At 28.7% G+C, this 24,084-nt stretch overlaps 2 protein-coding genes across 2 annotated transcripts in view; one reads left to right on the top strand and one right to left on the bottom strand.

Annotated features, from left to right (window-relative positions):
• LOC107166171 (NADPH oxidase 5-like) overlaps window positions 1-11,955 on the top strand; it is a 90,472-nt gene extending 78,517 nt beyond the window's left edge. Inside the window, exons 5-20 of the mRNA XM_089228918.1 lie at window positions 1,656-1,756; window positions 1,963-2,083; window positions 4,366-4,516; window positions 4,837-5,047; window positions 6,442-6,668; window positions 8,239-8,427; window positions 8,516-8,709; window positions 8,790-9,111; window positions 9,178-9,352; window positions 9,429-9,601; window positions 9,707-9,842; window positions 9,928-10,153; window positions 10,225-10,341; window positions 10,427-10,636; window positions 10,735-10,938; window positions 11,061-11,955. Coding sequence (XP_089085044.1) covers window positions 1,656-1,756; window positions 1,963-2,083; window positions 4,366-4,516; window positions 4,837-5,047; window positions 6,442-6,668; window positions 8,239-8,427; window positions 8,516-8,709; window positions 8,790-9,111; window positions 9,178-9,352; window positions 9,429-9,601; window positions 9,707-9,842; window positions 9,928-10,153; window positions 10,225-10,341; window positions 10,427-10,636; window positions 10,735-10,938; window positions 11,061-11,258 — 2,955 coding nt within the window. The 3' untranslated portion in view covers window positions 11,259-11,955. The remainder of the gene's footprint in view (window positions 1-1,655; window positions 1,757-1,962; window positions 2,084-4,365; window positions 4,517-4,836; window positions 5,048-6,441; window positions 6,669-8,238; window positions 8,428-8,515; window positions 8,710-8,789; window positions 9,112-9,177; window positions 9,353-9,428; window positions 9,602-9,706; window positions 9,843-9,927; window positions 10,154-10,224; window positions 10,342-10,426; window positions 10,637-10,734; window positions 10,939-11,060) is intronic.
• A 5,438-nt stretch (window positions 11,956-17,393) lies between these two features.
• On the bottom strand, window positions 17,394-18,805 carry LOC149055368 (uncharacterized). The gene is made up of 2 exons (XM_089229664.1): window positions 17,808-18,805; window positions 17,394-17,734 (listed from the first exon to the last, which is right to left on the bottom strand). The coding sequence occupies exons 1-2, from the start codon at window positions 18,702-18,704 to the stop codon at window positions 17,732-17,734; spliced, it is 900 nt and encodes a 299-aa protein (XP_089085790.1). The 5' UTR covers window positions 18,705-18,805; the 3' UTR covers window positions 17,394-17,731.
• Window positions 18,806-24,084: the final 5,279 nt, after the last annotated feature.

Raw genomic sequence — 24,084 nt, 5'->3', positions numbered from 1 at the left:
TGCCCTCGAGCAACCAAGAAAATCTCGGTGGGACGGTCACAAGTGTTTGGCTGTAATATTAATTTTGTATGATAATGAAAAATTAAAATGAATATAAGTAAAAAATGTTGGTAATTGAATCGAATCATTAAACCGTTCAATAGCTAAAGCCGTAATCAAACGTCAGAAATCTTAAACACATAGGTAGGCCGATACCTCACCTACCCGGCGCTGACAACACATGAGACGTACCAACCTGAGATATAGAAAAATATAACATCTATGTATATTATATTTGAAATATTTTTGTTTAACGCCGCTAAACCGGATACATTTCCGGGCAAAAATAATGATTCGTTTCTTCTGGCAGTAAAACGGTAAAAATCTCGTAATCGGTAGATAAGTACTATATTTAAGAAGAATTATTGTTTAGGTACGTCGTTAAGCGTTCAGTCTTCAGTGAGCAACGAGCGGCTAATGATGACAACATCATCTTACCTGCCTAGTTGTGCTATGTCAAAATACGTTTGGTCGTGTTTTTGAACAAGAATTATAGTCATTATGCATTTTGGTTTTTTTAATATGTCTAATATAAGTCAAATTTAAGTTTTGTCTGGACCTGTAGAGAACGTCCCTTTTGTGTTTATTGTAACTCTACGTTTCTACATGTTCACTTTAAAAAATGCCAATATGTCATACTAATATTTTTAATTGATATTATTATCTTTAATTCTGTCTAAAATAATTTGTAAGATACGGTATGAAAACGTTTTACAGTCATAATCATTATGAATTGTATTTAGAAGGTTCATTAGTCATTATATTATACAGGTATCATAAAATTATTTTATTTACGTCGTTAATTTTATAAATCTTAAATGCTTATGAATTAGGTATGATTTATTATGATAAGTATTATATTACAATATATTTTTATTTTATACAAAATGTGTGGGTATAAGTCATAAAATATAATATACGTATCTGTATTGTAGATAACTAAAAATAAACTCTACATCCGTACAATAATAATAACAATAATTTAATACAGCAGAGATAATATTATAATTTAGTAGTAAAAAATTATTGTTACGACTTTCTTTTAAATACCTACCTACCTACACAAAACTGTTAGAAACTGAATGAAAAATTAATCTTCTATGAAATAGGTAGTTTTTCGGTTTCACTAGTATCGAAACGATACGCATTATTGATACAAATACGTTTTACAGTCTTTAAAATTTGATAAAAATAATAATAATATTAATATATAATGTTAAACGAACTCACATAAAAATCCTATATTTACATGTTTACTTTACATCATGAGAACGCTGATTGCTGGAAAAATCCATTTTACGAATTTATTTTTGAACATTATCGACTGTTAACATTATCATTATTATTATTATTATTATAATCAGCTGTATTCATATTGTTAATGCGATAGACACGCGTTAATATGGAACAGACTTACAGACTTATAACTGTGCGAAGAGTGAAATTCACTCAATTCATCGGAATTATTAAATATGATATAACCAATATGTTTCTACATATGTATTGTAATAAACCTTTATTGCATTAATTTGTAACTTTTTGGAAACAATTTAAAAATTAGAGTGGTGTGAATTAATTTTTATTTATTGTTGTTATTATTTATTTTTTCAAATTAGATCGTCGAAAAAGTATTTCGACTTATTGACAAAGATTCGGACGGAATCATCACGCCATCACAAGCAATGGATTTGATAACTACGATTACATACTCTTGCAGGTAATATCTTGTGACTCAATAATGGCTATAAAAATATAAAACGACAGTAAAAATAAAACGCTTAAAAAATAAAACACAAGTTCATGATTATATCACAAATTTGTATTTTTTTTTTAAACAGTTAGTTTATTATCTGTCTTGAATTATTTTGTTTAGACAATGCATTCAATAAATAAAATTATAAATGAACATCTATTATTGTTTAGGGTGAAATCGGGATTTGACAGCGAGAACCTGATGTGGCTGGAACAGTTATTTAGACAAACTGTCGGGGATGAAATGGAAATTAAACGAGACGATTTCAATAAAATTTTAATCACTAAAAACGTAAGTTTACATTAATGCGTACACTCCAAAAACTGGTAATGGCCATTTGATACTATCATATCTCTAGTCAAAAATTGTATAGATACAATACAACCACAATATCTAGACATTTTTCCATCATAACGTTATAAATAGATCGCGGATTTTTAAGCACTTACAAGTATCGAATTATGCCATATAATATGCAGCTAAAATCATGAAAATATGCAAAAAATATGCAGTCGAAATCATGAAAATATGTAAAAAATATGCAAACATTTTTATTTATTTAAAATTTACAGTAAAACTTATAATAATTAATTATTGAAATACTTAATTAAAAAAATTAAGGGAATTTTCTGAAAACCTTCATTTATTTTTAAAATTTTATTCATTATTAAATTAATAATCACATACTTATAAATAACGTTTTGAAGCTCTGCTATAAGCAATACTAAACTGTAGTGTGAATAACATAATGAATCATTAATTTTTTTTTTCAAATTCTCTTTAAAAACATCTAAAATTGAATTTGGTAATTTAAGTAAATTTATGACAAACATATTGGTAATATGTTTGAGACATCACAGGCCGTGCCTAGGCAAGCCCTGCGCACCGTGTGGGCACGTCCATGCTAATCTAATGATTATATTATTTTATATTACGGAAAAGCGGTAACTATATAAGGCAATTATAATAGATAATAATGTATATGAATCTCAGGGGTTAGCTTACGGGAGGGGGGATAATGGTCAAATCACTTCCTCTTTGGCTTCTTTTTGTCATATAAAGTATATTATAAGATAATGGAATTATATTATTTATCGCTAAACAATGTGGTCTGTGAATAATCAAAAGTTCATATCCTCCCACCCCCTTTCAAAAAAATTCAGTACACCTTCAAAGAATTTCATCATATCAATAAATTATAACCGTCCGAAAAAAAAAAACAAAAAGTACATACTTATCCTAACATTATGATATTATTGAGTGTTACATCACGTCTTGGTTTATTATTATTTGAATTATTATAATAGGTATACTAAAACTGTACTGCATCTGTATACTTATTATCTACTATTAAATATGAGGTATTCTACTCATTTAATGTATTCCATATCAATGTAAATTTAGAGCATCTAATTTTATTCCAAACTCTAAACATTAAGTAAACATATAATCATGGACGTACATTTTTTAATATTTATATTTAAAGATAGAAGCGTAGAAGCGTGGTCATAGACTCTAGCCCGAAGCGTCAAATATTTAACCACCTTAAACTTTAAGATCAAAATATTTGCTTGTATATATATACCAACGATCTGTATTATTATTGTTATTTGTAATCTTTTCCGTCATATTATTATATTATATCACCTGTGTGATTTGTGTGGCAGTTGTTTTTTAAATTTTTTTTATTGAAAATAAGGCTTCAACAGCTAGGTCATTAGCCTACGGTTGTAGATACAATATTATTAATGATTACTTTAGTTATGGTTATATGTTGCATGACTACAGATTAAGTGATACAGTATTATATATTTACATTATATTTGGTATGCGTAGATTTAGCTTAATATTTAAATTTTTGTGTCGATACCAATGGATTTGAAGAAGCTATGGATCAGGTGGGTGTTGTGTTTTCCGAGTGCTTCCTGCATTGAAGAAAGTTGGTTGAGAATGATTCTCACGTTGACATATAGTGGAGCAATCTAGAACTAAGTGTTTTATTGTGAGAAGTTCATTGCATTGAATTACAGATAGGTTGTTCTTCGTGTTTTATGATATGTGGGTGAGATTGGTATATCCGATTCTTGTTCTTATATTAACTATTTCAGAATGTCTAGACGTATTGGGCTGAATATACCATTTAGTAATTTTATTTTTTTATTGATTTTAATTTGTTTGAGGATTAGGTAATATTATCATTGTAATTTATAACGAAAATTTCGCAAACGCCTTGAAGTTGAGCAAATATAAATACACCAGAGAGTATAATTTTACTCATTCGAGCAATTGAATATTGGTATAAAACTGTTAATTATGTATTTTAAGTTATTACTTAAATGCTGTAACACTCTATAAGTAATACTTATCGAAGTATGATTTAGATTTATAAAATAAAAAAATATATACCTGATGAAGTTATTAGGTATAGGTAGCATAACGTGTTAAAATTGTTATTTTAAAATTTATTTAATTTAATATACCTAAGAATAATATATAATACAAAATTATGTATGTTAAAAAAAATACGATGATTAAAATTGAAAAATAAAATAATTAATTTAAAACAATTTTAGCCATTCTTCACTGAACGTGTATTTCAAATATTTGACAAAGATAACTCCGGGTCAATATCGTTACATGAGTTCCTTGATGCAATGCACCAATTTGCAGGACAAACGCCAGACGACAAAATTCGGTTTCTATTTAAAGTATACGACTTGGATGGTATGTTAATAATTTTATTCTGCATATTATGATCATTATATTATTATATTATCAAACGAATAATCAAATCAAAAATAGCTTAACTGTGAGCTATTTAAATTTATGATAATATTAGTTACTTCTCGTATTTGTACTGTAATAATTTTTATGACAATGTCTATAAAATAATATTGTACGTATTAAATTCCAATTTTTGAAAAATGAAAAGTGAAATTAATAATCATGCGGTTAAATGATTTGAAATTCGTCTTCGGAATCTGCAAAAGAGATAAATAAAAATAACAACGATAATAAATTCGGTATTGTATTTTGTTGTTTAGGCGATGGTCTGATACAGCACCGAGAATTGCAGCATGTGATGCGTGCTTGCATGGAAGAAAACGGAATGCAGTTTTCGGAAGATCAAGTGGAAGACCTGACGATGGCGTTGTTCGAAGACGCCGACAGCGAGTCGAGAGGTGCCATTACGTACGAATCTCTCAAGAATCAATTACAAAAACACAACGGGTTATTGGAAAATCTGTCGATAAGGTAACATAACGCGTCGTTTGTGATTTGAAGGAGCACTTATACCTATAATAATATACACACACGATCGTTATATAATAATAATATAATCATTTTTTATTTTTTTTTTTTTTACACGTCATGATCACTGCTGGAATAAATAAAAAATAATTTATCCATCGAAACGCTCATAATAATAATATTATCATTCCGTACGATAACTGTACTGCAGCTAGTATTATTATAATAGGCGTCTGTAATAGATAATTCATATTACATCAGTCTATGACTTCGACCAGGCTGGTGAATTAAAATATAAAAGTCGTGTTTAAGAGCTCAAGCAAGTCATAATATTATGTCCCGGTCGACGGCTTTCGTGAACGATAAGTAAAATAATATGAATTAGTGTTGCTTTCGTTTATGAAACGTGTGAAAAAAATAAAATCAATTACGAATAAACGTTTTCAAAAACATAGTATATATTTAAAAAAAAAATCAAAATGAACGTTTACTGAAAATAAAACCACTAACTGTTATTTTTTTTTTTTTAATAATAATCGTGTTTTGTTTCATTAGTCAGGGAAAAAAATTACTCAGTTAAAAATACAGATATATTTTTTAAATATTGTAATTTACTAAATATGTACATTAGTTGCTAATTATTTTTCGCCTCAAGGGTGCTACTGAAAATCGGTTGTTTTTGTTTTACACATTAATCGAGATACTATTACCAACATAATACGTCGTAGATTATTATTATGGTAAAATTGAAGCTGTCCGTAATTCACTTATTTTAACAACACGGTTCAAATTTAAAATTAAGGTATATGCACGATAGGCCATTATTAAAAATATTGAGAAAAAATTATCTTTCAGAAGTTTTAATACATTTTTATATTTTCAAGAATTTATGTCATTATCTTTTAAATAGGTAGTTATTAAAAAAAAATCCTGATGTAATAACTATTAAAAACTTAAAATTGAAAAATGTTCGCCAAATACACATATTCATACCATACCATTGGCGTATCAATATCATAGGTAACATATATCTGAACTTTTAGATTTTTTGATGTGTATTTTGAACTTAATTTTGCCAACTATAGTTATAGACAGTTATTAGCTTTTTTATATCGCGTATCAATGTTCAATTTTATGTCAATGTTATTGGTTAGAACATTGATCTTACCTATTATTATAGTTAAAATGAGATACTATCATAAACCGTATGGTTTTCTACTTTCATCAGGTATCTCATGATTTTTCTTCAGAAGATTAATGGCGCTGCGGGTGGTGTATAATTATTTTTATATCAATTTCTTAGGTCTGTAAAACACTGTTCGGCCCCATCGACCTACATGGCGCGCGAAACGTTATCAGAACACTGGTTGATAAAAACGCTCTATACTGTTTTTCAGCATAGACCGCTGGTTAGTACCGCCAAAGCCAAAACAGCCACCGACATCCGTCTGGGGAAAAATCACCGCTTTGCGTCCGTACCAGCTGACGTTGCCGTACATGCGCAACAACTACGTCTATCTGATATTCCTGACGGTCTACGTACTCGTCAACGCGTTGCTGTTCGGGACCAGAATCTATCAATATCGCAATTCAAATATCTATACGATCCTAGCTAGAGCCTGTGGTAAGCCATATCCGATATTATAATTTACTGTTGTTCGTATAGGTACGTATTAATCTTGCGTCGTTATGTTTTGTTTATTATCCGCTTCTAGCAGCTATACACGGGCACATGCCTTGAGATAGTAACATAATGTTATGTGTGCACTGTTATATAGTATACTTTGTTTGTGTTAAGGACCAGCTGTTGCGGATTTCGTGCACAAAATAATAATAATATTATGTTAGCCAATGATGCCTAATATTAATGTCTGCGGGCTCGGAACGTGGAGAATTTACGTCAAGAGAACGCCACACCCATATCATAAGTTTTCTCCGTCTTATAGACAACATGGCAAATTTTAAGTTCTCAATAAACCTTTTTATTAGGATTTTGTATTGGAATTTAGAGTCGACTTATCATTTGTTTATAAAATTCAAAGGTGACATGATTATCTCGGAGGTTTTTATTGATTAGTTTTTAATTTTAAAGCAATTTATGATAATTTTTAAATTTATAAAATAATGTGCAATTTTAAAATGCTCATTAATTGCTTCGTAATTAAAACATCAGAGGAATACTCCGATAGGACTTGGCTGATAGTCTTACTTTCAAATTGTATTCAGATGAATACGATATTAATTTTATAATTTTGAATACAGTACCTATAGATTATTGTGAGCGTAAAATTTGCCATATTGTACATTTGAGACATATATATATATATATATATATATTTATATATATATATACGACTGAAACATCACATGCGAGGGTGGCGTCCATTTAATAAAATTTCATGTCCAGCAATGTTTAATACAAACATTTATCTACAAGGCTACAAATACATCCTTAATGAATTACACAAAATATCCTAGTCATCGGAAATAACTTTTGGAAACATATTTGAATTTCTAATGAAGTTTGTTAGAAAACCGACATTTTTACTTTTTTCGACATTTAAGTCTTATAACCTTCGATATAAGATTTATAAATTTTAAATATTATAAGAATTTTAAAATGTTAATAATATTGATAAGACAAGATCGATTTAAATATAAAAAAATTCATTCAAAACTAATGAATCAAAATATTATGTTTTCAGAAACTTTAACGAATAAATAGGTTAAGTATTTAATGTTAGGCATAATTTTCAAAATAATGTTAAGGCAATAAAAATAAAATTATAAATATTTTTGTAGTGTATTATAATTAATCTGTGCGTGCACGTGTGGTAACGCTTTGTTATTTGTTTTACACTACAATCACACACACATTGATCATTAACTTTCTACGCAATACAATATGCATACATGCACTCGACTCGCATTGACTTAGAAAATTGCATACATCGAACTCCTTAAAAACGGCAACAATTAAATCCCTTTAAGAATTTTCATTAAATCCAACTAAGCTAGACGCTCGTCGAAAACACCGACGGTGAAAATACAATGAAAACATTTTTCTTCGTTTATATTTTGTATTGCAAAGTTTATCGTATAAATCGTTATTTTGCATAATTTTTTTGTACATTAATTATTATAATTTAGGTATTATGTATGAGTTTATTTTGTTATTTTATATTGACTTGCAGGCCAGTGCTTGAACTTCAATTGTACTTTTGTGTTGGTTCTCATGTTAAGACATTGTATTACGTTCCTCAGAACCCGTGGATTATCATTGTTTTTGCCCTTGGATCAACATATATATTTTCATAAGATCACGGGTTTTTTCATATTTGGTTATAGTATCCTTCATACATTTATGCATCTATTAAATTTTAGTAAGTTATTACTCTTACGCCGTTCATTGATTTTATCGTTGTCAATGGATTAGATTCAACTTTTTCTAATTATTTGTACCAACTTTAGGTACCGTCATAATATATGATCCGAACTTGAACTATGAAGGATTCACAGTGTCCGAATGGCTGTTTACTACAGATCCAGGACTTTTTGGGCTCATATCTGGATTTGCTAATCCCACGGGTGTATTACTAATCGTTATTCTGTTCGTTATGTTCATTTGTTCGCAGCCATTCGTTCGCCGAGGAGGATGCTTCGAAGTTAGTAATTAAAACCGGATAATGGCTTATTCCCATAGAATATTAGATTCTTTACAATTAAATTTACTCTTGTTTTTCAGATATTTTATTGGACTCATTTACTGTACGTGCCTTTTTACTTACTCCTGATTCTTCACTGTCCAAACTTTTGGAAATGGTTGATTATTCCCGGATTATTGTACTTGTGTGAACGTTTTTACCGTTTCTCATTGATGCGTTCTGAACACGGAAAAACGTACATCAGTTCTGGTCTACTTTTACCATCTAAAGTCACGCATTTGGTAATTAAAAGACCACCGCATTTCGATTTCCATCCCGGTGACTATGTTTTCGTGAATATACCGGCAATAGCCAAGTATGAATGGCATCCATTTACTATAAGTAGTGCTCCTGAACAAGAAGGTAAATGTTTATATTAAAATTTAATTTGATTGCATTGTATTAAAGTAAACAAAAATTTTGGTACAGATTATATGTGGTTACATATTCGTGGAGTTGGGGAATGGACAAATCGATTGTATTCATATTTTGAAGAAGAACAGCAAAAATTACATTTACTTAACGAAGAACTGCCTGGCTCCGTCAATAGCAAAACTTCCTCTGTAGATTCTATAGAATCTTCAAAAATCAAAAAACTACAAACGTATGTTTAATGATATTTCAAAACAAATAAGTTACATTCTTAAACTAATTATGATATTATGTATAAAATGTCACAGGTCTCTTCAGAGAACATTTTCAGGTAGAACTGTGGAGGATTCTGCCAAAGGAAAGTACAAAAAAGGTGGTGATTTTAGTTATACTAATCAGAGTTTTAGCAGTTTGCCGGAAGACTTTCAAATTAGAGGTTCGGAAAACGATGGCTCTTCTAGTAATTCTAAAACTCCAATGGGTAATATTAAATGTTATAATGTTTCTTGATTAATTTAATTTATTAGTTAGTATAAAATTAAACGAATTCGAATGTATAGTCAAATTTTAATTCATAAATTATTAGAAGCTAGAAAATCAGTGAAAAAGGCACAAAATACCAATCTCCACAAACTGGTTTTGATCAATAAGGCCCCACTGTCAAAATCATTGTCTATGCCCGATATGGAAAATCGTATTAAAAAAAGAGAACGTCTGTTAGCGTATGTGTCAAATTTTTTGTATCTTGTCAATGACTAAATGTACACGATCAAAGCTAAATTAAAATCTACGAATGTCAATTTTCAGTTTACGAACTTACATGCGATCTGAATCCGAGAAGAGTTTCGACGAATGTCAAATGAAAAGAGCAAGACTTCAATCTTTAGGTTTGGCATATTTGAGTCCCCAAAATAAGTCGTTGGCTCAAAGTTTTCGTTACATGAGACACAAGCCGACCATCATAGCATTCAAAACTCCAAGCTTAGAAAATTGCGAAACCAAAGTTTCGTCGTATAGTATCACAATAGAAACGGTGAGCAATGCATTGTTATTATTAGTGGGTGTATAAAAACATCGTTTTAAACGTTATTCAAACTGTTTCAGTCGTCCAATATGGGCAGCATGGAGTTTGTGACCAATGAAAGCAAGTCGAAGGAAAGATCTAAAGAAGACAACAGTAGTGAGTCGCCCATAAATTATCCTGTCGGCAAACCACTGGAAGTGAGTTTAATATCAGGCGAATATTGGCTTTCGCAGTATACCAAACACCGTTTTTTTAATTATTTTTTTTTTTTTTAATCATAAGATCTATCTAGTCGGCCCATACGGTGCACCGTCCAGTCACATATTCCGAGCCCAGCACGCCGTGATGATAGCCACGGGCATCGGTGTCACACCGTTCGCTTCCATATTACAATCAATCATGCACCGATACTGGAAAGCCCGGCACACATGTCCGAAGTGTAAATACACGTGGGCTAGTGAAATACCTCCCACGGTGATGCATCTTAGGAAGGTGAGACGAAATAGATCTAGCTTATTATGCATACTAGTACCTATATATTACAGTGTTCGGTAGGTAATAACATGCCATTATTTCTCCGTTGCGTATAGGTTGATTTCTTTTGGATTAATCGCGATCAAAGATCTTTTGAGTGGTTCGTGAATTTACTATCACAACTAGAAATCGAACAGGCTGAGCTCGGCGGGGCTATGGAGAGGTTCCTAGAAATGCACATGTACATAACGTCGGCTTTGCAAAAAACCGATATGAAAGCCGTTGGACTCCAATTAGCTTTGGATTTGTTGCATGAAAAGGTGAAAATTGAAAATAATATTTTTATAATCGATTCATTCAATAATTATAATAACATATATATAATAATATAATACGGCTACTTAAAACATGAAATTAATATAATACGTTGATCGATTTTTAGGAAAAACGAGATTTTATCACGGGTTTGAAGACTAGAACAAACGCGGGCAGGCCTAACTGGGATAAAGTGTTTAAACAACTACTAGACCAAAAGAAAGGAAAAATCACAGTATTTTATTGTGGTCCGCCACAGCTCGGCAGACTTCTGAGAGTTAAATGCGATCAATTTGGATTTGATTTTCGAAAGGAAGTTTTTTAGAATTAATAGGTAATGTTTTAAGGCCGTGCTTTTTATCTCTTTGTTATATTAATAAAGCAACATATAAATTTGAACATGCATATTTGTACGTTTAAGACGTGAATGTTACCATTTTGTCAAAGAGAAGACTGTAAAATATGTTACCAATTTACCATATCGCAATCAAGTATTTTATAAAATAACAACGATACCATTATTTTTATTTTTTTTATATATAATTTATTATTAGTATTTTAATAAAAGTAAGAATTTATTTGTCTGAATTTTATAAAGTATATTATATATTTATATTAATAGTAATAACGAATGAAATTGCTTATGTATGATTATTATTTTTATTATTATTGTTTAAACTCTAACTGTAAATATATTATATCCAATCATTTTTAAACATGAATTTAATTTAAAATATTATGCATTTATATGGGTAATTATTTTTAACATGGTTTAAGACAGGGTTTATAAATTATAAAATATTGAATGTTTAATCTTGTCACGTAAAAAGATACGAAACATAGTCTTTGTTTTTTTTAAATTTAATTTCATCGACCTTTTGTTTTTAAAAAAAACAACATGTTTTTACCAACACAAGATATTATACACGATATATTGTATGCTTAATATTATATTTGTTTAGCGAACACAGAACAATAAACCACGGTGCACCGCACAATAAACACATTATAATTATATCAAATGACTCTCTCGGCTGTGTTTTTATGTATTTGTATTTTTCATCGCGGAACAAAATAATGTCAACATTTCATATAGGCATATACCTAATGACTGTGGTGAACATTAACAATTATTACCATTAGATAACAAAGACTTCTATTTATAACGATCAACGGTAGGTACTTATTTTAACATCCACAAACAGTTGTAGACATTCTTTCCTTATAGTCAATTTCGTAACTATCCAACTTACGAGTAGATATATCCCAATAGGTACAGTATTCAGCTACATGTTGCATACATGTTTTAAATTATAATCAAGTAGAAACAATGTTGTACAAACGATGAGTCAATGAGTAGGTACAGGAGAAAAGCCAACATCAACATTCAATGAAGTCAACAGTCATCGAATTCACAATCTCCTCAAAATGAATAAATAAATATTATAAGACTCGACGAATAAGCTTAATAGTAAACGTCATGTAAACTTATGTATAATTTAAATATAACTTTTGTAAATCCCAATGTTCTATGCCTCCGAGGTTTAATAAAAAATAAAAATAAATAAATTATGACGTAAACAACGGTATTTATGGTATCTTGTCAAATGCTTATATTTAAAGATGTTTTCATATAATATTATGACTTTTTAGGTAATTTAAATAGGAAAAATAAGGTAGCAATAATATAAAACCACACATATTTTGAAATTTTAAAATATAGAAATTACAGCAGCAACTATAGTTATGAGCTAGGGCCCGGAATTTTATGCATTTGCATATTTTTATTTATTAAACTAAAAAGTAACTAGATAAGACACAAATTTGAACCTTAACATAATTTGATGGTATGAAAAACTAAATTTTGCATATTATTTTTGGATATTTAGAACATTTTTGATTTTTATGCATGTTTTACCATTTTTCTAAAATATAATGCATATTTATGAAAAAATACGCTATGTAAAACCTGCGAATGTGAAAAGAAAAAACTTTACTAAAAATCGACATGCATTTTTATTTGAAAATGTATTCAAGTCTTTAGTAGTTTAAAGTTAACTGTAACTCTCCAGGTAACTTTGAAATATTGTATTATAAAAATATACCAACTAAATTTGTTTTTATTGATTTTTGTTCACGAGTTTTATTTAGATGAGTGAATGTTTGAAATGCAACATACATCATACAAAATACAATTAAATTATATCAACTAGGCATTTAATACATTGTTTTGTTCCATATTGATTATTTAATGAATTATATACATTTTTAAATTAAATAAATTTAATTAAAATACATTTTTGTTCACATATTTATGCATATTTTAAGTTCATATTTGAATGAAAATCAGTGCATATATGCATGCACATTTTTAGTGCATATAATTCCGGGCCCTTGTTATGACTTTTGAGAATTACTCAAAATTATTCATTGAATATAAAATATAATTAGGTAATAATATCTTAAATTCTAAATTTAAATGACATCCTAATGAAAGCTATTCGAATTAATAATAATACATTTACATTGTTATGTGTTATGTTTTGAAGAAAACTTTGCGGAACTTAAAGTAATTACACTAATTAGTACAATAATATTAATTATTATTAGTTAATAATAATAAACGTGTTTACTGTCGTTCCTATACAGAGTATTGTATTACTAAATACTACACGAATTTCAAATCAATCTGAAATTATATTTCTTATGTTTTTAAATTATTAAATTATTAAATTACTGTTTAAAAAAAAAAAATAATCGTTGGTTTTTGAATAACCATGCAAGGCTGTAAAATATTAACAAATATTATTATTATTATTATTGTTAATAGGTATTTTCATGTTATTGACGTTATTGTGATCTATACATATTATTTTCTTGAATATATTTTAACAAGTTTCATATAAAACTTAGTTATATAAATAATTAACGCATCGAATACATTTCAGTTGATTTGATTTATTTGTCAATCCATTACTTTTTACTTATATTGTTATATAGCAATATTTTTAGAAGTTGATAATGGTTTTAATTATTAACAAATGAATATTTTTGTCACATATTTTATTTATGTGCAATGTGCATACATTAATCATAACATATTTTCACTATACATATATATTTTGGTTTTTATTATTTTTCGTTACATTTAAATTTTAAGTTAAAAAAATTTCTGTAACGTGCTGAAGAATCGTTATAGATGGCCAATTAAGTGATATGATAACGATGCACGTAAATGCTAAATCCAATCTCAATCGTGTTGGTTATTTGAGTAAATGATGAGTTTTTTATTAGTTTTAACTTTTAAGCCAAATCGATAACTTGAATTTTCCAATTGTAGAAAGAAAATGTTTCCGAATGATATTGATTTAATGGAAACTGACTTAGGGGGAGGAGATTGTAGAGACTGTTCAATTAACTATATGTGCTTTGAAGAGAACAATAGAATTGTGGGGCGACAATGCAAAACGTACTATTTGCATTTTTGTCAAAATGGAGTTATACATTGAATTATATGTTTGAAATGGCGGCGGATCGATTGGCATCATCAGATTAGGTAAAAACGTACTATTTCCCATTCAATAACCGTTTTTAAAATAGTAAATTGAAGCAAAACGTACTATTTGCACAATATACATTTTGTCAAAACGATCTATTTACTGTTTGATGCAGAACGTACTATTTGCTATAGATTCCGTAATAAAAAGTAAAAAAAAATTTGTCAAAACGTGCTAATTACATCAATTTTTCCAAAACGTACTATTTCCATTCATAATGCAAAATGTACTATTTCCAATGTACACGGTATAGGACTAAAAATGTATTGATGCAAAACGTACTATTTACAAAAACGACTGTGTTTTAAAATTTGTTTTTATTGTTACATTTTATTAAATTATATAGATTTAATATATGATATACGTATTTTGTTTAACATATTATCTACGTGCTAACCTAAATTATAAAAAAAAAAAATCGTTTATAACTTTGAAACATTAATTATTATGCGCGCCAAAACTTAGTGATAAGGTCTAATCAATGAAACTATTTCATTAATTCATTTATGATAACACATATTCTATTTTTAAAGTACCTTACTCTTGCAGCTTGCTATTTAGGTACTTAATGTTTTTTATAATTATTATAATTTATTATAATTTACCATGTCGAAAAGAATAAAATTGATGATGGACAAGGCGAAAAACAAGGTAGGTACATACATCTAGTAAAACAATATATATTATTGTACTATTTAAAAAATAACATGAAAAAACTTTTAATATTTTGTATACTACCAATTCTATAATACAATAATCAATAACTATTTTTTAATTTCTATAACTCATATCTTCAGGTAGTTGATGCTAAGAAGCTGTAGAGCATCAACATTCTTAATACTGCTAGAAATAAGGTAATGCTTACACCTATACAAATTGTTTTCTAACCTATTAGAAAACTACTATTTTATACTAACTTATTAATTTATTATATGTATATTTTGTCTAGAGTAGTAATAGTCATCTACATTTTTGTTCTAATGCAATTATAATAATTACTAATTATTATATTATAGATACCTATTTTAGTTGCCAATGATTCAAATCATGGACCACTGACAGTAAGTTCATTAAAAAAAAAAAAGTTATGATTATGAATCACAACAAGCTGTATCTAATGACAAGATATGTGCACAATGGTTACAGGTATCAGATATTTGTATTTGTATTTTATAATAGTCACCTACTTTATTTAAATTAAATTAAAGTTTATAAATATAAGGTTTTAATTCAGTTAAAAGTTGTATCATTATTTTGTTTATATTCTTAGATATGTATGGTAAACTATTTAAATACAACAGTGCTTTTATTGGATATAACACTAATTCATTATTATTTTAAGAATATATTTTTCTAAGCATATTATTTATACTATTTTTAAACAACCTATTTTTGAAAAGGAATATATTATTATAGATTTTTTACAAATTAACAGTTAACACTAAAATTAAAGATTATGTAATGCACTTAATTACTGCATATTATATTATGTTGAGTTAATTTTTTTTATTTTAATTTATAATTTTCTTCATCACATGTAAGACTAAACTTTAAAATAATACTGATGGATGACGTACATTAAGAACTATATTTTGATTTAATTGTAGATAGGTACAAAATATTATTTTCCTAACAACACTATGTTATCATTAACTTAATAAATAGGTACTTAATAGATATTACTTCTAAATAAAAACTTAATTATACTTCATAACTTAACTAGATGTATTCTATCATAATACAGTACCTATTAGTTGTTTTATTTTTAAAAATTTTCAATTATAAGAACATTGTCTAAATATATTTTACACAATTTTTACATTTTAAATATTTAAAACTTGATATTATATTATTCTTTTTTTTTACTTTTTTAAGTGTTCTTTAATCTTTTATTTACCTTGTTTTAGTTTTTATTAATTAAAAGTTATTAAAAAAGTGTTTTATTAAAATATATTATACCTAACTTGTATTCCTTTCACCTATATGGATGCTACCATCGGTTCCCTATATGTTATATATTTTCTTAATTTAAATAAACTTAATTGAATAAGTATAAGTAACTAGTAAGTGTAATATTATTACACTTAGTTGAGTCAAAGTATTTTAATTTCTTAACATATAATTATATTAAATTATATTTATTGTAAAATGTAATTTATGCAAATAGAACGTTTTGTAAAAATATTGGTCAAAACGTACTATTTTGGTTAATCAAAGCAAAACGTACCATTTGTTGTAAATAGTACGTTTTGATCCAATTCAAAATTTAAAAAGTTATATTTAAGTACAAAAAATACATTTTAAAATACTTTTACCTGCAGAAATTTATTTCATAGTTTTTTATCTATTTTTAAACATTTTCACAACATGTATATCTCAAATATTTAATGCACAGCAGAAAATGACCTTTCCTGAAAAATATGTAAAACGCAAATAGTACGTTTTGCATTGTCGCCCCACAATTATGTTTGAAAATAATCAATACATTATGTAGTTGACTAGTTTTAAGTAAGTCAGATTGATTTTTCCTCACCAGTTTCTGTAATAAACTTAACAAAGTGCGCTGTGATAGATAGCTTACATATTTATGCCTTATGAGCGACATTGTTTTATTCCAGAAATTATCCTAAAGTAACGCAAAGCTGATTACATACGTATACCTTGGTATAATATTTATAACAATATATATTATATACACACAATTTTAACTGTATTTTCATAAAATAAGAGTAAAAAACCGTTTGCGTAGAAATTAGTAAGTGTGAAACATAGAGCGTATTATTATTACTAATCATATTTCGTGATATTGACCAAATAATGTTTTAATTCTTATCGTAGTTCAGTATAAATGTTTTAATGAAAATTTATATTCTTCGATTGGGTTTGAAGTATTATACCTATGATTTATTAAGTAAATGGTTTATTAATATTTACTCCACAGCAATTATTTAAATAAAACATATAACATTAGTCACATTTACACAATAATTATATAACGATATAATAAATAAAATTAAAATAATTATTCATAAACATTATGATACCTGTAGAAGGTATAAATAACCGTTATGTGATAAATTACAAAAAATAATAAGTTTGAATGGGTATACAAGATCAGTGAACGTGTGAGAATTCCAAAGGTTCTATTCTTATACCACTTCAACTGTCCGTGCTGATTGTGCATCACTGACACTAGCTGGCGAAGTCCTGTCTAATGTTTCAGTCGATGGTATTTCTCCGTTCACTAGTATGGAAAAATATAATTTTTCGACTTTAGATTTTTTCGATTTTTTTTTTTTTCGAATATAAGTTTTTACCTCTGTAATAATGGATTTAACTTCATCCCTGTACGGATGTACAGGTAATGGCGTCCTTACGAATGCTTTTTCATCGGAGACTGGTGGTAAATCCGGTGTTTTCAACAAGACCTTCCATGTGCTCATGCCCATATTTCTAAGCGAGTCCATCTCGTCAACATAATTCAGTATGGCGTTTTCGTTTTCCATTAGCGTCTCTATGATAGTGTCGACATTCAATTCTAGGGATATTTTATTTTCGTCGGTGAACATGTACTCACAATTATTCAGACTCTTTAGATTAAAACTACTGCAGTACAGTTTCATTTCATTGACCACGCAAGACGACTTAATGACCTCGTTTAGAGATTTCAGCTTTTCTGTCAACTCGTCGGATTTGGCACCTTTTACCGTATCGTACACGTTCAACAGGTCATCATAATTCCTGAAGATGGACGACAACATGTCAATGTAAAAAGGGATGACGTACCCGAGCATATTTAACCGCATCTGTAACTGATCATGGTCTTGACGTTCGATCAGGCTAATCATCATTGCCAAGTGGAAGGCCACGCGCTTGTACGTCAGGCACATGATTGACTTCCCGACGATGGTCAGGCTCACGTTCAGGTTTTCACCCGAATAGTATGGATGGGGTGTGTGAAGCGCATGAAGTGACACCAACGGGTCGACGTTATTGAGGTCCTTCACCATTTCACCGATTCGTTTTGGCAACTTGTCGTTGGTTTTTTCCAGTATCACCTTCTCCGACAGTATGTCATTGTGCAGTTTGTCCTCGAATAGGATCATATCGATTAGCTGCTTCAGCTGCGAAATGGTCGGTGAGCAAAATGCGCACCGATTTGTGACGAGTACAGTCAGGACTAGCGTCAACCAGAGGACGGGTAAATGGCGCATTGTCGCCGTCGGCGGTTAGGGTACGTTGAGATTCAGACGAACGGACGTCACGGAAACACGTTCTAACAGCTTACTACTCCATCGCCTTCGAATTTTTATTTGTGTGTCGGCGTTGCGTATTCGGCTCACAGGTGTTTTCTAAAACCTGTGTATACATGTGCCTGCGTACGTTTATTCATAGCTCACGACGAGGATAATTGTAAATTGGGTTTCTTGTAAAAAAATGTGTTGTTCCTACAAAGTAAACAAGCGAAACAACAACGTTAACGAGCAGCGAGCTATCGCATATTTTTTTTTTTGCATCGGTATTTCATGAAGAACAAAAATTCAAAACTATTGTTTGACGATTTTGAATATATTTTATAACCTCCCCTTCTATTAAGATTTCACCAAGATGACAAAACGAATAGAAAAATAAATCATAATCACGTTCTATAATATTTTTCTTAATTTTTTTTTATCGAAAAAATAATAATATTTGATTATAATATTTTTAAGGTCATCTGTATAGTATTATGAGCAGGAGTTCTAAATAATGATGCATTATATATATATATATATGCAGTATAATTTAGCTTTTGAGAAAAAATATTATTTTTTGACCACTCAAGTAATAATTCTTAAAATGTTGAAAATAAAGAGCTTTTATAGTACCTTTTAACTGTTTTTTAGTTTCCGATATAATTATTTTGATAATAATCGTGTGTGTAATTCACTAGTGCAAGAAGGCCAATTAAATTATATTTATTAGTTAGGTTTTTTAAAATTTTAATATTTATTTTGAATGTAGGTGCGTAAGTACACATACTAGTTACATTTTACATTTTGTGGAACTAAAACCATTTAAAAAGTGCAACCATATCAAATTTTAATTGAATTCCAATAATGCATAATAATATAAAAGTATAAATAAAATAAAATATTTTACATATAATAAACAAAAGTACAAAAGTACTATACATTACTTCAGTACCTAAGTATGTGTTTTATTTTATATTAACAAATACATCTCAAAAATCATAACAATTAATAAAATTATGATGGACAGACTATATAGGTTGTATATTATATTAATATAAATATTTCATAAACTATGTTTTATTATTTTCATGACTTCATTTATATCAAATAAATAAATATATATATAAAGTTATATCATAAGACATAAAATATATGTTGTATTAGGATTCTAGTAATAAGAGAACATCTAAGAAAAAAACCATACCGCGCTATTTGATATTTTTTCTTTACAAGAAAAATCTAAGAATCATACATATGTTTTTGTTAATAAGTAACCACGACTAAGAAAATCTTACGAAAACCCCGTCTGAAATAAAAAATCTTGTATCCAACTCAACAACAGATTGTTGTTTACCAAATTTCATTACTATTAAGTATTGATAAACCTAGTTTAAAGAAACACATAGAAAATGAAATTAATATAAATCTTATTTAACAATGACAATGATTTCTGTCCAAATCAATTCAATTTGTTATTAAAAGGCAAGTTTTATTATGCGTATGCGCATGCATGATATGGTGACTGACGAACAAATAGAAAATAACCACGTCCATGTTTTCCGATGGGTTTTCTCTCTCTGGTATATGTATATATATATTTTATTTCATTGGACATTAACATTGTGACATCATTATGCACATAATATGGACTTGAGTTTGAAATGTTGTGTGTAGGTAAATAAAATGCAGTTTAACTGTAAAAAACAATATTTTTGATAGTTAAATAATATTAATTATTAAAAATTAAGTTTGGTTTCGACAAATATTAATGCTTTAAAATTATTAAAAACGTCGTTGGCATATTTATTTAATCTATCTATATAATATATAAATGCCAAATACCATACATGCGCCCACACACTAATCACTACATTTCAAAATCTACAAAATGTACGGACTTGAAATTTAGAATAGTTTTTTATTAAATGATCTAGATACACAATAGGAACATAGGAATAAAATATGTATATATTGATTTTCAAATATTCCCATTTCAAAGAGATGTTCAATCAAAGATTTTTTTGTAATTCACAATGGAAATTTGAAATTTGTATTTTTATAAATATTTGCCATTGGTTATAATTGAAAATTGTATTAGAAGAACTCAGCATTTTTCTTAAATACATATATGTTTTCCATAAATTCAAAATGTAGTAACGATTTTAACAAAAATTTCAGAAATGTTCTTGGAGCAATCAGGAATGCTATAAAATAGTTATATAATATTTAAAAAAATAAATACATATTATGCCTTTTTTGAACAAGTATATATTATTGGTTAATGATATATATATATATATATATATATATATATATATAAATTTAATTTTAATTTATTAATTTATTTTGTTATCAGTTATTGTGTTTATTATAAAGCGTGCACATAATAAATACTTAACTAAAGAAAATAATAACTTGAAATGTATGCCTGAACAATATTATAAGTTGTATGCGGTTTCTATATTGTAAAAATTTTATATTGGACAATTATGTCAGCATTATCGATAAATATTTTATACTAATATGATTCACGTAAAAAATTATAGGTATCAATCAAAATATGAAATATTCTTATTATTCTTTTTTTGTTTAATTCATTTTTTAATAATAATATAGTTACAATACGCCGAAATAATTATTGCACATGCGTTTCAATCGATTTTGAAAATTCTATTGCTGGAAAAAAGATTCCCAGACGCTTAGATCCAAGGTTCTGATCGGCAAATCTTCGAGCATATCATCCAATAAATCTTGCAACCGATTGAAAGTTTTTATCGTTTTGTCGACCGTATCCCAGTTTTCTTCTTGGTTGAGTTGTATGTGTTTCTCTATGTGCTCAATTTGGTTCATCGAGCATGATTCATCGAGCATCTTCTCGATCAGCTTCTCGAAATTATCGAAACCAGGTGGCAGATCGTTGTTATTGATCTGACTGATGACTTTTTCCCAACGCTCGTACAAATTAATCTCTTCGTTGATGGACTCCTTCAGTACGGCCACCTTGTCCAGAACCAAGACCAGTGTATCAAAGATATCAAGTGGCTGTGAGTCGATGACATCATTTTGCAGGTTTTTGATGTTTTTGATGGCTTTTAACTGCACCAGAATGTACATAAACGTGTTGCACTTGATGGCCGACGCGATGACGTCCAACGCGAAATCAAGCGCCATGCCGTGTTTGTTGTAGTTAGACGCCACTTCGGCTACGATGTGCAGCGCATTGGCCACCACTACGTTTTGATCCCCATCCTCAGTGAATTTCTCGGCTTGTTCGTGTTCCGGTTTCAGCTCCTGTTCCAGGTTTTGTTTCTTGTCTGGATCGATCACGGTCTCCGATTTCATAATCACTTTCAAAAGCACCTCTTTGGTGGCGGCGGACAGATTTTTCACTTTGAACTTGATGCCTACGTTTAGTTGCTGCAACCAGCTCCTGTCGTTTGCCATCACATCGAGCACTAAATTCCGACGGTCATTCGAAAACGACTGGACGGACACCATCAACACCACAACGCCTAGCGCCAACGATATCACGTTCAACGCGAACTTCATATGATCCTATTACTATACTCTGTTTACTTAAATCACTCTCTCTATTTACGTGGTTCGCCGAGCGCGCGTGTTCCGTTCTGCTTCTTCACTTACGGATTAAGTGGCGACGACGGTGAGACACGTTCGCAAAACCGTACGATACAAACCTTTGTGTATAGGTGTCGTGAGTGTTGTACGAGCTTGTTTACTCATGTTTTTTATAATTTTTTTCATCGGTGTACACACGCAAAAAAAGTAGAAAAATCTTATGTTTCACAATTTAATGCGTATATTACACCGGTTACAGCTGCAATTTTACCGTATCATCGATGTGTTATACAAGGTGTCTCGCGAGGATTTACCCAATGCGATATCTCATGAGATAATAAATATATCATAAATCTGTATTTTTTTTTATTTAGACTTACATAAACAAGGGCTACATGTATTTTATGTTATTATTTTATTTTATTTTTTGGTAAAAAGTTTGAAAAATATTTTTTAATTTTTGAAAAAAATAAATATACCTATATATTATAGAGTTTATTTTGCTGAAAATGTTGAACTTTCAACATTTTATTTTCATTAATCTTATGGTTTTTAATACTTTTTTTAGTTTATGGATAAAACGTCGAAAAACTGGTTTTTATCGGGGCGGCGAGTTCCCTCTACGACTAATGGTTATATCCTCTCGAGTACACCTGAATATTATATTTATTATTATTATATTCCACAATACCAACGTCCAACATAAATATTTATTTATATACATTTTAATATAATGTATAATCGAACCACGATTAAAGATCTACAATACCTCGTAAAGCTAGAAGTCCAAGATCATAGAGGGACCCCTTCGACTACCTATAAAACTTCAACACCTTTAATAATACCTTGAATAATAAAATCTAGAAAATTAAAAAAAAAATTATTTTAAAATCCCTAATACTTACCGAGATATTGACTGGTTCATGATAAAATAATTACTCTGTATATGGCTATATCATGAATCAGACGATCTCATTACGTCATGCTGAATGCTGATATAAACTTATAATATTGTCTTATTATTAACTTATGATTTACCAGATTTTTAGTGTCAAAATTGTTATTATGATTCACTGCATAATTTAACAAAACAAAAAATATTTTAAATAACTTATTAATTTAACATTATTTTATTTAAAAAAAAATAATTAATTTATCCATCTTAATTCACTTATTTATTTATTTTAAGAAAAATCATTTTTAGAAGACAGTGATAGTCGCTTCTTTGTGGTGCTCTCTGCGCAATGCTAAATAACTATCATCAAAATAAATATTTCTATTGGGCGTAATTTACTATACAGAAATTTGTACCTGAAAATAACAATAGTGCAGCAATTTACAAATTATTGGTTGCAATTTACGTTAGGTACAACACAATTACGAATAACTTGATAATGAATAAATAATTTATTATGTTTAATAGAATTATTCAGTTATCGTTCATTAGGTAGGTACATAATATACTCGTAGTAATATGGATTAAATCAAAAAAATAAAATTGTATCGATATGAAAACAATAAAGCGTCTTATCTTTTCACTATATAATAAATATAATCCGTTTATTCAAGATTAAAAAAATACAACTATTTGTTAAACAAGTTTATTTTATGTGTATCACAACTCACAGACATTAATATACATTAATATGATATCGCAAAAAAAAAACGTGCATTACACTAGAGACCTTAATATTTAAGTCTTAGACATTTTTAAGAATGAAAATAACAACATTAATAAATAACTTTGTAATAAATGTAGAGGATCAGGAATTGTATTATCGAG

This window comes from Diuraphis noxia, unplaced genomic scaffold, assembly GCF_037042655.1.
Source record: "Diuraphis noxia isolate RWA-SAM2 unplaced genomic scaffold, SU_Dnox_SAM2 contig0005, whole genome shotgun sequence".
Classification (NCBI taxonomy): Eukaryota; Metazoa; Arthropoda; class Insecta; order Hemiptera; family Aphididae; genus Diuraphis; species Diuraphis noxia.
Note: the sequence above shows the minus strand (reverse complement) of the source record. Positions and strands in the feature narration are given on the sequence as shown.

Coding starts and splice junctions, on each gene's coding strand:
- LOC149055368 (XM_089229664.1), bottom strand. CDS start 18,704: ATGCGCCATTTACCCGTCCTCTGGTTGACGCTAGTCCTGACTGTACTC.